General features: G+C 43.8%; 1 protein-coding gene across 1 annotated transcript in view; it reads left to right on the top strand.

The window, feature by feature from the left end:
- Positions 1 to 17,320, top strand: part of fryb (furry homolog b (Drosophila)) — a 154,312-nt gene that overhangs the window by 116,921 nt on the left and 20,071 nt on the right. The window contains exons 49-58 of the mRNA XM_045208247.1: positions 6,010 to 6,150; positions 6,383 to 6,568; positions 6,672 to 6,830; positions 7,072 to 7,146; positions 7,601 to 7,774; positions 9,096 to 9,290; positions 9,501 to 9,647; positions 9,786 to 10,198; positions 14,026 to 14,230; positions 14,423 to 14,572. Of these exons, the coding sequence (XP_045064182.1) occupies positions 6,010 to 6,150; positions 6,383 to 6,568; positions 6,672 to 6,830; positions 7,072 to 7,146; positions 7,601 to 7,774; positions 9,096 to 9,290; positions 9,501 to 9,647; positions 9,786 to 10,198; positions 14,026 to 14,230; positions 14,423 to 14,572 (1,845 nt within the window). The remainder of the gene's footprint in view (positions 1 to 6,009; positions 6,151 to 6,382; positions 6,569 to 6,671; positions 6,831 to 7,071; positions 7,147 to 7,600; positions 7,775 to 9,095; positions 9,291 to 9,500; positions 9,648 to 9,785; positions 10,199 to 14,025; positions 14,231 to 14,422; positions 14,573 to 17,320) is intronic.

Below are 17,320 nucleotides of genomic sequence, written 5' to 3'. Positions count from 1 at the left end.
TGCCAACTGTAAAGTTCGGTGGAGGAGGAATAATGATCTGGGGCTGTTTTTCATGGTTCAGGCTCCTTAGATCCAGTGAAGGGAAATCTTAACGCTACAGCATACAATGACATTCTAGACGATTCTGTGCTTCCAACTTTGTGGCGACAGTTTGGAGGAGGCCCCCCGTGCACAAAGCGTGGTCCATACAGAAATGGTTTGTCGAGATCGGTGTGAGAGAATTTGCCTGGCCTGCACAGAGCCCTGACCTCAACCCCATCCAACACCTTTGGGATGAATTGGAACGCCGACTGCGAGCCAGGCCTAATCGCCCAACATCAGTGCCCGACCTCACTAATGCTCTTGTGGCTAAATGGAAGCAAGTCCCCGCAGCAATGTTCCAACATCTAGTGGAAAGCCTTCCCAGAAGAGCGGAGGCTGTTATAGCAGCAAAGGGGGGACCAACTCCGTATTTTGGAACAGAAAGGAAAAAGAAAGGGGGATACCTAGTCAGTTGTACAACTGAATGCATTAACTGAAATATGTCTTCCGCATTTAACCCAACCCCTCGGAATCAGGAATGAGATGTTCGATGAGCAGGTGTCCACATACTTTTGGTAATGTAGTGTATGTACATGTAACTAGGAATAGAGCTACAGATAATAAACAGTAACAGCAGCATATGTGATGATTAAAAGAACATACTGCAAAAAGGGTCAATGCAGATTTGGTTAACTATTTAACTAACTATTTAGCAGTCTTATGGCTTGGGGGTAGAAGCTGTTCAGGGTCCTGTTGGTTCCAGACTTGATCCATCGGCTAGAGTCTTTGACAATTCTTAAGGCCTTCCGCTGACACTGCCTGGTATAGAGGTCCTTGATGGCAGGGAGCTCGGCCCCAGTTATGTACTGGTCCATACGCACTACCCTCTGTAGTGCCTTGCAGTCAGATCCCAAGCAGTTTCCATGAAGGTGTTGGAGTCATATGCGGCCACTCAGTTGTGGGTGAACAGGGAGTACAGAAGGGGACTAAGCACGCACCCCTGAGGGGTCCCCGTGTTGAGGGTCAGCGTGGCGGATGTGTCGTTGCCTACCCTTACCACCTGGGGGCGACCCGTCAGGAAGTCCAGGATCCAGTTGCAGAGGGAGGTCTTCAGTCCCGGGGGGGTGGGACTGAACACCTACTGCTATTAGCCCATAGAAACAGCTTCATACATGGATAAACAGATAGTCCCCCAAAAAATCTAAAGTAAGTTTGTTCTGAAGTGTCTGTCCTATACAGTGGGGCAAAAAAGTATTTAGTCAGCCACTATTTGTGCAAGTTCTCCCACTTAAAAAGATGAGAGAGGCCTGTAATTTTCATCATAGGTACACGTCAACTATGAAAGACAAATTGAGAAAAAAAATTCCAGAAAATCACATTGTAGGATTTTTTATGAATTTATCTGCAAATTATGGTGGAAAATAAGTATTTGGTCACCTACAAACAAGCAAGATTTCTGGCTCTCACAGACCTGTAACTTCTTCTTTAAGAGGCTCCTCTGTCCTCCACTCGTTACCTGTATTAATGGCATCTGTTTGAACTTGTTATCAGTATAAAAGACACCTGTCCACAACCTCAAACAGTCACACTCCAAACTCCACTATGGCCAAGACCAAAGAGCTGACAAAGGACACCAGAAACAAAATTGTAGACCTGCACCAGGCTGGGAAGACTGAATCTGCAATAGGTAAGCAGCTTGGTTTGAAGAAATCAACTGTGGGAGCAATTATTAGGAAATGGAAGACATACAAGACCACTGATAATCTCCCTCGATCTGGGGCTCCACGCAAGATCTCACCCCGTAGGGTCAAAATGATCACAAGAACGGTGAGCAAAAATCCCAGAACCACACGGGGGGACCTAGTGAATGACCTGCAGAGAGCTGGGACCAAAGTAACAAAGCCTACCATCAGTAACACACTACGCCGCCAGGGACTCAAATCCTGCAGTGCAAGACGTGTCCGCCTGCTTAAGCCAGTAAATGTCCAGGCCTGTCTGAAGTTTGCTAGAGTGCATTTGGATGATCCAGAAGAGGATTGGGAGAATGTCATATGGTCAGATGAAACCAAAATAGAACTTTTTTGGTAAAAACTCAACTCGTCGTGTTTGGAGGACAAAGAATGCTGAGTTGCATCCAAAGAACACCATACCTACTGTGAAGCATGGGGGTGGAAACATCATGCTTTGGGGCTGTTTTTCTGCAAAGGGACCAGGACGACTGATCCGTGTAAAGGAACGAATGAATGGGGCCATGTATCGTGAGATTTTGAGTGAAAACCTCCTTCCATCAGCAAGGGCATTGAAGATGAAACGTGGCTGGGTCTTTCAGCATGACAATGATCCCAAACACACCGCCCGGGCAATGAAGGAGTGGCTTCGTAAGAAGCATTTCAAGGTCCTGGAGTGGCCTAGCCAGTCTCCTGATCTCAACCCCATAGAAAATCTTTGGAGGGAGTTGAAAGTCTGTGTTGCCCAGCGACAGCCCCAAAACATCACTGCTCTAGAGGAGATCTGCATGGAGGAATGGGCCAAAATACCAGCAACAGTGTGTGAAAACCTTGTGAAGACTTACAGAAAACGTTTGACCTGTGTCATTGCCAACAAAGGGTATATAACAAAGTATTGAGAAACTTTTGTTATTGACCAAATACTTATTTTCCACCATAATTTGCAAATAAATTCATTAAAAATCCTACAATGTGATTTTCTGGATTTTTTTTTCTCATTTTGTCTGTCATATTTGACGTGTACCTATGATGAAAATTACAGGCCTCTCTCATCTTTTTAAGTGGGAGAACTTGCACAATTGGTGGCTGACTAAATACTTTTTTTCCCCACTGTATCTGAGAGATATAATAAAGATCAGGAAACTATTTTGTATTTAACCTCTTATTTTAGGCACTAAACTATCTACATATACAGTCGGGAGAACAAGTATTTGATACACTGCCAATTTTGCAGGTTTTCCTACTTACAAAGCATGTAGAGGTCTGTAATTTTTATCATAGGTACACTTCAACTGTGAGAGACGGAATCTAAGAATCCAGAAAATCACATTGTATGATTTTTAAGTAATTAATTTGCATTTTATTGCATGACATAAGTATTTGATCACCTACCAACCAGTAAGAATTCCGGCTCTCACAGACCTGTTAGTTTTTCTTTAAAAAGCCCTCCTGTTCTCCACTCATTACCTGTATTAACGGCACCTGTTTGAACTCGTTACCTGTATAATAGACACCTGTCCACACACTCAATCAAACAGACTCCAACCTCTCCACAATGGCCAAGACCAGAGAGCTGTGTAACGACATCAGGGATAAAATTGTAGACCTGCACAAGGCTGGGATGGGCTACAGGACAATAGGCAAGCAGCTTGGTGAGAAGGTAACAACTGTTGGCGCAATTATTAGAAAATGGAAGAAGTTCAAGATGACGGTCAATCAACCTCGGTCTGGGGCTCCATGCAAGATCTTACCTCATGGGGCATCAATGATCATGAGGAAGGTGAGGGATCAGCCCAGAACTACACGGCAGGACCTGGTCAATGACCTGAAGAGAGCTGGGACCACAGTCTCAAAGAAAACCACTAGTAACACACTACGCCGTCATGGATTAAAATCCTGCAGCGCACGCAAGGTCCCCCTGCTCAAGCCAGCGCATGTCCAGGCCCGTCTGAAGTTTGCCAATGACCATCTGGATGATCCAGAGGAGGAATGGAAGAAGGTAATGTGGTCTTATGAGACAAAAATAGAGCTTTTTGGTCTAAACTCTACTCGCCGTGTTTGGAGGAAGAAGAAGGATGAGTACAACCCCAAGAACACCATCCCAACCGTGAAGCATGGAGGTGGAAACATAATTATTTGGGGATGCTTTTCTGCAAAGGGGACAGGACGACTGCACCGTATTGAGGGGAGGATGGATGGGGCCATGTATCGCGAGATCTTGGCCAACAACCTCCTTCCCTCAGTAAGAGCATTGAAGATGGGTCGTGGCTGGGTCTTCCAGCATGACAACGACCCGAAACACACAGCCAGGGCAACTAAGGAGTGGCTCTGTAAGAGCATCTCAAGGTCCTGGAGTGGCCTAGCCAGTCTCCAGACCTTTTAATTATATTAATTAATATGCCATTTAGCAGACGCTTTTATCCAAAGCGACTTACAGTCATGAGTGCATACATTTTTGTGTAAGACCTGAACCCAATAGAAAATCTTTGGAGGGAGCTGAAAGTCCGTATTGCCCAGCGACAGCCCCGAAACCTGAAGGATCTGGAGAAGGTCTGTATGGAGGAGTGGGCCAAAATCCCTGCTGCAGTGTGTGCAAACCTGGTCAAGACCTACAGGAAACGTATGATCTCTGTAATTGCAAACAAAGGTTTCTGTACCAAATATTAAGTTCTGCTTTTCTGATGTATCAAATACTTATGTCATGCAATAAAATGCAAATTAATTACTTAAAAATCATATAATGTGATTTTCTGGATTTTTGTTTTAGATTCCGTCTCTCACAGTTGAAGTGTACCTATGATAAAAATTACAGACCTCTACATGCTTTGTAAGTAGGAAAACCTGCAAAATCAGCAGTGTATCAAATACTTGTTCTCCCCACTGTATACTTCCTTAAATGTTTTTAACTGGTACCCAGCTACCTTCAGACTAGGTTTGTGAGGCTTGTGGGCGTCCTAGAGCAACAACCAACATGCATGTGTTCGTGAGAGACTCACCTTTCCATAGAGGGGTCATATTAGTGTGTAGCCCAAACTGTTCGGACGCTACAGACAGAAGTTGGCAGATCGGCTGCAAAATAAACGGACACATTTTGATGGGGATTGTTTTTATTATGCTAATTAGATGTCTGCGGGGTCACGAACATCGACTCTAGGCGGTCAAAGGTCTTACTCACATCGACTACGGAGAGTGAGATCACACAGTCGTCCGGAACAGCTGGTGCTCTCATGCATGGTTCAGTGTTGCTTACCTTAGGCTCGGGTCACTGGGAAGCTCGCGGCTGGGTTGTCCTTTGTAATCCGTGATAGTTTGCCACATCCGACGAGCATCAGAGCCGGTGTAGTAGGAGTCAATCTTAGTCCTGTTTTGATGCTTTGCCGTTTTGATGGTTCGTTGGAGGGCGCAGCGGGATTTCTTATAAGCATCCAGATTAGAGTTATTCTCCTTGAAAGCGGCAACTCTAGCCTTTAGCTCAGTGAGGATGTTGCCTGTAATCTATGGCTTCTGGTTGGGATATGTACGTACGGTCACTGTGGGGACAACATTGTCGATGCACTTATTAACGAAGCTCGTAACTGCTGTGGTAAACTCCTCAATTCCATCGGATGAATCCCGGAATATATTCCAGTCTGTGCTAGCGAAACAGTCCTGCACCTTAACATCTGCCTCATCAGACCACTTTTGTATTGAGCGCATCACTCGTACTTTCTGTTTGAGCTTTTGCTTGTAAGCCAGAATCAGGAGGATAGAGTTATGGTCAGATATGCCAAATGGAGGGCGAGGGAGAGCTTTGTATGTGTCTCTGTGTCTGGAGTTCTTTAGCCTCTAGTTGCACAGGTGACATCACTAGGATGAGCTTTGCTTACGGCCCTATAGAGCTGGTTGAGTGCAGTCTTAGTGCCAGCATCAGTTGGTGGTGGTAAATAGACAGCTATGAAAATTATAGATCAAAACTCTCTTGGTAGATAGTATGGTCTACAGCTTATCATCACTCTCTCTCTCTCTCTCTCTCTCTCTCTCTCTCTCTCTCTCTCTCTCTCTCTCTCTCTCTCTCTCTCTCTCTCTCTCTCTCTCTCTCTCTCTCAATTCAGTTCAATTCAAGGGGCATATGTTTACATTGCCAAAGCAAGTGAAATAGATAATAAACAAAAGTGAAATAAACATAACAAATATTAACAGTAACCATTGAAATGTCTCTCTCTCTCTCTTGCTCTCTCTATCTCTCTCTCCCCCTCTCCCTGCCCCTCTCTCTCTGCTGTAGCTCCTGGACAAGGGCCTACCCAGCATGCAACAGTCGTTGCTCCAGATCATCTACTGTCTGTTGAGCCACATGGACATGACGGCTGTCCAGGTCAAACAGTTCAACGCTGACGTCCTGAAGACCATCGAGAAGTTTGTACAGGTCAGTCCTACCTACCCACCTCAATACCTGCCCCAATACTGCAATATCTACCCCATATACTGCATATGTCTGCACTAATACCACAATATCTCCCAAGTACTACAATGTTCCCCAAATACTGTATATGTGTTTGTTTGGAAGTCATCCTTTGTGTTTTCGGACAGTGCGTCCTACATTTGGCTGTGTGTGTATGTGTGTATAACCCTCTCCCTGTGTGTGTCTGTCTCATCAGACGGTGCACTGGAAGGATGCGTTGAACATCCTGAAGCTGGTGGTGTCCAGGTCAGCCAGTCTGGTCCACCCGGCGTATAGCCACGCCCACAGTGACCTCTCTAACCTGGAGGTCAGTAGGATCTGGGACGGATCAGCCAAGGCCCTTCCCGGCAAGACACTGGACTTCACCTTCGACATCTCAGAGGTGGGAGAGCCATCGAACACAGAAACGCATACTCCGTCTTACTTTGAACGACTGACAACCCTCGCTCTCTCTCTCTCTCTCTCTGTCTCTCTCTCTCTCCTAGACTCCAGTGATCGGGCGGAGGTTTGATGAGCTGCAGGGGTCAGGGGGTAGAGAGGGGAAGGCCAGGGCTGTGACCCGTAGTACCTCCTCCACCTCCTCTGGTTCTAACTCCAACACCGTCCTAGTGCCTGTCAGCTGGAAGAGACCTCAGTCCTCACAGGTAACACACCACTCAGTCAAAGGGAGACAGTCAGTGTTTTAAAAAAAATATCCAGGTTTGTCTCATTGAGATTTATTTTGCAAGAGAGACCTGTTCAGTTGTTTTGTTTTGAAGTGGTTTGTTGAAGGTTGTTTCATTGTGGTACTGTAACTATGTTAGGGTGTTTAGTTGAAGAAGATGATTCATAATATGTAAATGTTAAAGCTATATTTCATATGTTGAATAACACTTCTTCCTTCAGAAGAGAACGAGAGAGAAGCTGGTGAATGTTCTGTCTCTGTGTGGACAAGAGGTTGGCCTCACCAAAAACCCCTCGGTGAGTCAACATCCCCCTCCTTACCTGTCCCTTTCTCCTTACCTGTCCCTTTCTCCTTACCTGTCCCTTTCTCCTTACCTGTCCCTTTCTCCTTACCTGTTCCTTACCTGTCCCTTTCTCCTTACCTGTCCCTTTCTCCTTACCTGTCCCATTCTCCTTACCTGTCCCTTTCTCCTTACCTGTCCCTTTCTCCTTACCTGTCCCTTTCTCTTTACCTGTCCCTTTCTCCTTACCTGTCCCTTTCTCCTTACCTGTCCCCTTCTCCTTACCTGTCCCCTTCTCCCTACCTGTCCCTTTCTCCTTACCTGTCCCTTTCTCCTTACCTGTCCCTTTCTCCTTACCTGTCCCTTTCTCCTTACCTGTCCCTTTCTCCTTCAGGTGGTCTGGAGCTGATGGAGGTGCAGACTGTCATTACACTGTTATAAACCTGTCGTTATGTTTACCTGTCCTCCAGGTGATCTTCTCGTCCTGTGGGGACCTGGACATGATGATGGAGGTTCAGGGGAGCGGCGTGTCTTCGGAGGAGGGTGGAACCAGAGAAGACACGCTGGATGACACGGCGTCGGAGCAGCAGTTCAGAGTGTTCCGAGACTTTGACTTCCTGGATGTAGAGCTGGAGGACGGAGAGGTGAGACAGTTACCATGGAGACAGAGACACACCCACACTAAGGGTAACCATGGACACAGGCCACATCCTCCCATACTGTTACTAAGGAGACAGGCCACACCCACTTAGACTGTTACCAAAGACAGTGCCAGGCCACTCCCACACTGACGTTACTCATGTACATCTTAGCTTTTACAAATGTATATACAGTATTTTCCCTTTCTCTCTCCCTTTCTCTGTCCCTAACACACTGTTTCTGTCATGTTTTCTTCCTCTCTCTCTTCCCCCATCTCTCTCTCTCTCTTCCCCCCATCTCTCTCTCTCGCTCTCTCTAACTCTGTGTTTCTCTCTCTCCCCTCTGCTGCGTTAGGAGCTCCAGGTAAGCTCGGTCTCACTCTGAGAATGTGGTGCTCTGAGCGTGTGCAGTAGGCAGCACTGATGATGTCACACTTAAATACCTGTTGCTATGGTGATCCAGTCAGCTGTTCTGTGCATGAGCTCATAACAGTGCTGTAGTGTTGTTACGGTAACTTATGGATGTTGATATTCATAGGTTGCACCTCCGTCACTCGGTTGCATCATGCCGTTGTTATGAACGTTCTCAAACCGCCCTCTACTGGCGGCGCCATTATGGTGCCCTAAAGTGGTGATAAACCCAGTAAATCTGGACGGAGGCTAAATACTATTTAGTCTAAATTACACTATAGTGCCTGGAAATATGATGACATTGCTAAAGTAGTCAAATATTTAGTAGGAAAAAACTTTGCATTATCTTGTTGTCAAATTTACTTTAGACAGATGGCAATGTTGTCATTAGCTAGCAAAGTTAGTCAAAAATAGCTAGCAATGCTAACGTTAGCTAGCTAAAATCCAGTGGCCTCCCCTCAATCTTAGCTAGTTAGTTAACGTTATACTGCATCTAAAGTCAATCTGGTGACATCAAAATTATGACAAAAGGTTTTCTTACTAATTATATACCTCCTTTTGAATGTCATTGTATTTCCAAGCCACTATAATTCACTTTTGATAAAATCTTCATCAGCGCTCATTAACGATGCATTGGGTGGAATGCTGTCGGGCATCAGTTCAAAATGAACATTCAAAACAATATTGTGACGAAACATGCAACCCATGAATAGTTCAAGAGATAGTTTGCCCAGAATTCTAAAATGACATAGACGTGTTTTTTTTTACCAAAGTAATTCTGTAACTTATTTGAATTATCCTTTTAAGTCTGATGACATTTGTGTGCCATTTTTGAACAAATGCATACCAGATATGAGTTTTGCAGAGGAGCACTGCTAAAGTTGACCTGTGTGTGTGTGTGTGTGTGTGTTTTCAGGGCGAGAGCGTGGATAACTTTAACTGGGGTGTGCGGAGGCGTTCTCTGGACAGTACAGAGCTGGGTGACCTGCTGGAGGAGAGCCAACACTCTGGCAGCACCCCCAGCCTGGGACAGGAAGACCCACAGGACTCTGACCAATCATCAGAGGAAGACGAGTCCTCTACTAGTCAGAGTCTGTCTCACTCACAACTGGTTAGTACTGACCATGAGATGAACATAACACAACCGCAACAGAACACAACGTGAATATCACTAAAATGGTCCCAAGCACGGCCATAGTCTTAAAACTGACCCCAGGACATGGCAACTTGGGGTCATCAGAAGAAGGTCTGAAGTGTACTGTATATGTAGGTCCATTGTTTGTCCCAGAAATGAGATGTCTTATGTTGCCTTTCCCTGCAGACTAACCTCTCTCCATCAGAAGAGACCAACCACACAGACTCGCTCTCTATGTCGTACGACACCTCGTCAGCCGACCCACAATCCCTCAACGCCACCACACCAGGGACCAGCCAGGGACCTCCGCATGACGAGCAGGGAGGACTACGGGTTAGTATACATACAGGCAGGCACCCACGTAAAGACTTAAAAAACACAATTAGACAAAGGCCTTGGTCCTCATGGTGTTTCTCTCTCTTCCTCCATCCCTCCTCCCCCCTCCTCCCCCCTCCTCGTCCCCTCCTCCAGGGGGGTGTGAGTGTATGTGGTGAGGATGAAGACACCCAGGGACAGGACGATGACCTGTCTCTCAGTGTGAATGACCTTCCCCAGGGACAGGACGATGACCTGTCTCTCAGTGTGAATGACCTTCCCCAGGGCCTGGGATCTGACCTGTCTCTCAGTGTGAATGACCTTCCCCAGGGCCTGGGATCTGACCTGTCTCTCAGTGTGAATGACCTTCCCCAGGGCCTGGGATCTGACCTGTCTCTCAGTGTGAATGACCTTCCCCAGGGCCTGGGGTCTGACTGTTGGGAGGGTGAGAGCTTCACTCTGGACCTGGCTGGTCAGCCTCTGGACCTGGACCACCATGGACACCATGGACACAGCATGGAGCTCTGTAGACCCCCGCTGGGGTTTCTAGACTCTAGCTGTCTGCCCAGGTACTGGAGCAAATACACACACAGATAAACATAGCAACCTGGACCAGCAACCTGTAGACCCCTGTTAGCTGTCTGCCCAGGTGTGGGACACACATTAATACAGTGATGAAGGAATACATTTACATTTTCTTTGATGAAAAACTAATGATAACAATGTTAGGTTCTACTCAGGAACAGACCCAGACAGAGACAGGAACAGACCCAGACAGAGACAGGAACAGACCCAGACAGAGACAGGAACAGACCCAGACAGAGACAGGAACAGACCCAGACAGAGACAGGAACAGACCCAGACAGAGACAGGAACAGACCCAGACAGAGACAGGAACAGACCCAGACAGAGACAGGAACAGACCCAGACAGAGACAGGAACAGACCCAGACAGAGACAGGAACAGACCCAGACAGAGACAGAGACAGACCCAGACAGAGACAGAGACAGACCCAGACAGAGACAGAGACAGACCCAGACAGAGACAGAGACAGGAACAGACCCAGACAGAGACAGGAACAGACCCAGACAGAGACAGGAACAGACCCAGACAGAGACAGGAACAGACCCAGACAGAGACAGAGACAGACCCAGACAGAGACAGGAACAGACCCAGACAGAGACAGGAACAGACCCAGACAGAGACAGAGACAGACCCAGACAGAGACAGGAACAGACCCAGACAGAGACAGGAACAGACCCAGACAGAGACAGCGACAGAGACAGAGACAGGAACAGACCCAGACAGAGAAAGAGACAGAGACAGGAACAGACCCAGACCCAGACAGAGACAGGATGACTGGCTACTAATGATAACAAGATGACTACTACTGATAACAAGATGACTACTAATGATAACAAGATGACTGACTACTACTGATAACAAGATGACTACTAATGATAACAAGATGACTGACTACTACTGATAACAAGATGACTACTAATGATAACAAGATGACTGACTACTACTGATAACAAGATGACTACTAATGATAACAAGATGACTGACTACTACTGATAACAAGATGACTACTACCGATAACAAGATGACTGACTACTACTGATAACAAGATGACTACTACTGATAACAAGATGACTGACTACTACTGATAACAAGATGACTACTACTGATAACAAGATGACTGACTACTACTGATAACAAGATGACTACTAATGATAACAAGATGACTGACTACTACTGATAACAAGATGACTACTAATGATAACAAGATGACTGACTACTACTGATAACAAGATGACTACTAATGATAACAAGATGACTGACTACTACTGATAACAAGATGACTACTAATGATAACAAGATGACTGACTACTACTGATAACAAGATGACTACTACTGATAACAAGATGACTACTACTGATAACAAGATGACTGACTACTACTGATAACAAGATGACTACTACTGATAACAAGATGACTGACTACTACTGATAACAAGATGACTACTAATGATAACAAGATGACTACTACTGATAACAAGATGACTACTACTGATAACAAGATGACTGACTACTACTGATAACAAGATGACTGACTACTACTGATAACAAGATGACTGACTACTACTGATAACAAGATGACTACTACTGATAACAAGATGACTGACTATTGCTGATAACAAGATGACTACTACTGATAACAAGATGACTGACTACTACTGATAACAAGATGACTACTACTGATAACAAGATGACTGACTAATACTGATAACAAGATGACTACTACTGATAACAAGATGACTGACTAATACTGATAACAAGATGACTACTACTGATAACAAGATGACTGACTACTGATAACAAGATGACTACTACTGATAACAAGATGACTAATACTGATAACAAGATGACTACTACTGATAACAAGATGACTACTACTGATAACAAGATGACTACTACTGATAACAAAATGACTGACTATTGCTAATAACAAGATGACTACTACTGATAACAAGATGACGACTACTACTACATGACTACTACTGATAACAAGATGACTGACTAATACTGATAACAAGATGACTACTACTGATAACAAGATGACTGACTAATACTGATAACAAGATGACTACTACTGATAACAAGATGACTGACTACTGATAACAGGATGACTACTACTGATAACAAGATTACTAATACTGATAACAAGATGACTACTACTGATAACAAGATGACTGACTAATACTGATAACAAGATGACTACTACTGATAACAAGATGACTGACTAATACTCATAACAAGATGACTACTACTGAAAACAAGATGACTACTACTGATAACAAGATGACTACTACTGATAACAAGATGACTGACTAATACTGATAACAAGATGACTACTACTGATAACAAGATGACTACTACTGATAACAAGATGACTACTAATGATAACAAGATGACTGACTACTACTGATAACAAGATGACTACTACTGATAACAAGATGACTGACCCTTACTGATAACAAGATGACTACTACTGATAACAAGATGACTGACTACTACTGATAACAAGATGACTACTACTGATAACAAGATGACTGACTACTACTGATAACAAGATGACTGACTAATACTGATAACAAGATGACTACTACTGATAACAAGATGACTGACTACTGATAACAAGATGACTACTACTGATAACAAGATGACTAATACTGATAACAAGATGACTACTACTGATAACAAGATGACTGACTAATACTGATAACAAGATGACTACTACTGATAACAAGATGACTGACTAATACTGATAACAAGATGACTACTACTGAAAACAAGATGACTACTACTGATAACAAGATGACTGACTAATACTGATAACAAGATGACTACTACTGATAACAAGATGACTGACTACTACTGATAACAAGATGACTACTACTGATAACAAGATGACTGACTACTACTGATAACACGATGACTGACTACTACTGATAACAAGATGACTGACTAATACTGATAACAAGATGACTACTACTGATAACAAGATGACTACTAATGATAACAAGATGACTACTAATGATAACAAGATGACTACTACTGATAACAAGATGACTACTAATGATAACAAGATGACTACTACTGATAACAAGATGACTACTACTGATAACAAGATGACTACTGCTGATAAGCTAGTTGTACAAGAAAAGGGCTCAGGTCACACGGTTCCCAACACAAAAAACTGCTACGATAGTCGAGGACAGTCAACCACGGTTCAGCCATAGTTTGCGGTCATGAGTAGTGGTGGTATCACTCCTATATCAATGAGTAGTGGTTGTATCACTCCTATATCAATGAGTAGTGGTTGTATCACTCCTATATCAATGAGTAGTGGTTGTATCACTCCTATATCAATGAGTAGTGGTGGTATCACTCCTATATCAATGAGTAGTGGTGGTATCACTCCTATATCAATGAGTAGTGGTTGTATCACTCCTATATCAATGAGTAGTGGTTGTATCACTCCTATATCAATGAGTAGTGGTGGTATCACTCCTATATCAATGAGTAGTGGTGGTATCACTCCTATATCAATGAGTAGTGGTTGTATCACTCCTAAATCAATGAGTAGTGGTTGTATCACTCCTAAATCAATGAGTAGTGGTTGTATCACTCCTAAATCAATGAGTAGTGGTTGTATCACTCCTAAATCAATGAGTAGTGGTTGTATCACTCCTAAATCAATGAGTAGTGGTTGTATCACTCCTAAATCAATGAGTAGTGGTGGTATCACTCCTAAATCAATGTCTAACTTACTGTGTGCCTGTCCCATTCTTGTGTCTCCCGTTGCCGTGCTCCCGTTGCCATGCTGATAGTCTCCGTGATGACGTGGATGACCTAGAGGACCTTGGTTTCCCTCCTCCCCCCTCACCGTTCTTCTCCGCCATCTTGGCTGCGTTCCAGCCCACTGTTTGTGACGACGCAGAGGAGGCGTGGCGTTGCCATATCAACCATCTGGTCACCGACTCAGACGGCTCCTGTGCTGTCTATACCTTCCACGTCTTCTCATCGCTCTTCCAGGTAATCAATCAGGTCGATTGATCAGTCAGTCAATAAATCAACTGATCAAACTCTGCAAGGTTCTATGTAGTCATTGGTGTAACAGTCATTGGTGTGACGTCATTGGTGTAACTGCTCTTATGTTTTATATAATATGAAACGTCTCCCCCTCTCTCTTTCTTTCTCTCTCTTTCTCTCTCGCTCTCTTCTCAGAACATCCAGTCTAAGTTCTGTTCCCTGACCAGTGACGCCGCTGGTTACCTAGGAGACGGCCTGAGGGGCATCGGGTCAAAGTTCGTGAGGTCATCTGACATGTTGACAACGTGTTCCGACTGCCCCACGCTCTACGTCGACGCTGATACGGTGAGCAGGGTTGGCTGGACTCAAACCATAGCATTTGTATGACTGAAAATATAGCAATGGATTTGGTGTTTTCATAGAAATATCAAACAATAATGTCCATTGATTGTAATCAGTAGGTAATGTCAAACTTTTAGGAGTGAGTTGATACTAGTGTTGCACGGTATACCGAAACGTCTGTACTTTTTAGATACTAGAAAAAAAAACGGTTATTCTGTCAGATGTCTCACGGATCAAGTCTATATCAGCGCAGACTACCTACCCTTTGCTATAGCACACACTGTGCCTGCTCCACTCACCCACTGCTAGTCTGCACTGGGAGTCGGGGCTGCGTCGTGTTAGAGCCCCACTCATGCTGCACTAATGCTACACGCCATGTAGAAATGTTGAAACCGTTATTTCCTGTTCGCAAAAAAACAATGTCCATACAGGCTAGAACACTTTACAGGCTAGGCCACGCCCCCATCCACATCGAAGGGGCTGTAGTGGAGTGGGCAGAGAGCTTCAAGTTCCTCGGTGTCCACATCACTACGGAATTATCATGGGCCACACACACCAACACAGTCGTGAAGAGGGGGCACGACAGCGTCTCTTCCCCCTCAGGACGCTGAAAAGGTTCAGCATGGGCCCTCGGATCTTTAAAAAGTTATACAGGTGCACCAGAGCATCTTGACTGGCTGCATCACCTCTTGGTATGGCAACTGCTTGGCATCCGACCGCAAGACACTACAGAGGGTACTGCATACCCCCCAGTACATCACTGGGGCCGAGCTCCCTGCCATCCAGGACCTCTATATCAGGCAGTGTCAGAGGAAGGCCCTAAAAATTGTCAAAGACTGCAACCACCCAAGTCATAGACTGTTCTCTCTGCTACCGCATGGCAAGCAGTACCGATGCACCAAGTCTGGAACCAACAGGACCCTGAACAGCTTCTACCCCCAAGCCATAAGACTGCTAAATAGTTTGTTAAATAGTTAACCAATAGCTACCCGGACTATCTGCATTGACCCTTTTTGAACAAACTTTTTTGACTCATCACGTACGCTGCTGTCACTGTTTATTATCTATCCTGTTGCCTAGTCACTGTTTATTATCTATCCTGTTGCCTAGTCACTGTTTATTATCTATCCTGTTGCCTAGTCACTGTTTATTATTTATCCTGTTGCCTTGTCACTGTTTATTATCTATCCTGTTGCCTAGTCACTGTTTATTATCTATCCTGTTGCCTAGTCACTGTTTATTATCTATCCTGTTGCCTCGTCACTGTTTATTATCTATCCTGTTGCCTTGTCACTGTTTATTATCTATCCTGTTGCCTAGTCACTGTTTATTATCTATCCTGTTGCCTAGTCACTGTTTATTATTTATCCTGTTGCCTTGTCACTGTTTATTATCTATCCTGTTGCCTTGTCACTGTTTATTATCTATCCTGTTGCCTTGTCACTGTTTATTATTTATCCTGTTGCCTTGTCACTGTTTATTATCTATCCTGTTGCCTTGTCACTGTTTATTATCTATCCTGTTGCCTTGTCACTGTTTATTATTTATCCTGTTGCCTTGTCACTATTTATTATCTATCCTGTTGCCTAGTCACTGTTTATTATCTATCCTGTTGCCTAGTCACTGTTTATTATCTATCCTGTTGCCTCGTCACTGTTTATTATCTATCCTGTTGCCTTGTCACTGTTTATTATCTATCCTGTTGCCTAGTCACTGTTTATTATCTATCCTGTTGCCTAGTCACTGTTTATTATTTATCCTGTTGCCTTGTCACTGTTTATTATCTATCCTGTTGCCTTGTCACTGTTTATTATCTATCCTGTTGCCTTGTCACTGTTTATTATTTATCCTGTTGCCTTGTCACTGTTTATTATCTATCCTGTTGCCTTGTCACTGTTTATTATTTATCCTGTTGCCTTGTCACTGTTTATTATCTATCCTGTTGCCTTGTCACTGTTTATTATCTATCCTGTTGCCTTGTCACTGTTTATTATTTATCCTGTTGCCTTGTCACTATTTATTATCTATCCTGTTGCCTAGTCACTGTTTATTATTTATCCTGTTGCCTAGTCACTGTTTATTATCTATCCTGTTGCCTAGTCACTGTTTATTATCTATCCTGTTGCCTAGTCACTGTTTATTATTTATCCTGTTGCCTAGTCACTGTTTATTATCTATCCTGTTGCCTAGTCACTGTTTATTATCTATCCTGTTGCCTAGTCACTGTTTATTATTTATCCTGTTGCCTTGTCACTGTTTATTATCTATCCTGTTGCCTTGTCACTGTTTATTATCTATCCTGTTGCCTTGTCACTGTTTATTATTTATCCTGTTGCCTTGTCACTGTTTATTATCTATCCTGTTGCCTAGTCACTGTTTATTATTTATCCTGTTGCCTAGTCACTGTTTATTATCTATCCTGTTGCCTAGTCACTGTTTATTATCTATCCTGTTGCCTAGTCACTGTTTATTATCTATCCTGTTGCCTAGTCACTGTTTATTATCTATCCTGTTGTCTAGTCACTGTTTATTATCTATCCTGTTGCCTTGTCACTGTTTATTATCTATCCTGTTGCCTCGTCACTGTTTATTATCTATCCTGTTGCCTTGTCACTGTTTATTATCTATCCTGTTGCATTGTCACTGTTTATTATCTATCCTGTTGCCTTGTCACTGTTTATTATCTATCCTGTTGCCTTGTCACTGTTTATTATTTATCCTGTTGCCTAGTCACTGTTTATTATTTATCCT

The sequence above is a fragment of the Coregonus clupeaformis genome, chromosome 27 (assembly GCF_020615455.1).
Source record: "Coregonus clupeaformis isolate EN_2021a chromosome 27, ASM2061545v1, whole genome shotgun sequence".
In the NCBI taxonomy this organism is placed as follows: domain Eukaryota; kingdom Metazoa; phylum Chordata; class Actinopteri; order Salmoniformes; family Salmonidae; genus Coregonus; species Coregonus clupeaformis.
Note: the sequence above shows the minus strand (reverse complement) of the source record. Positions and strands in the feature narration are given on the sequence as shown.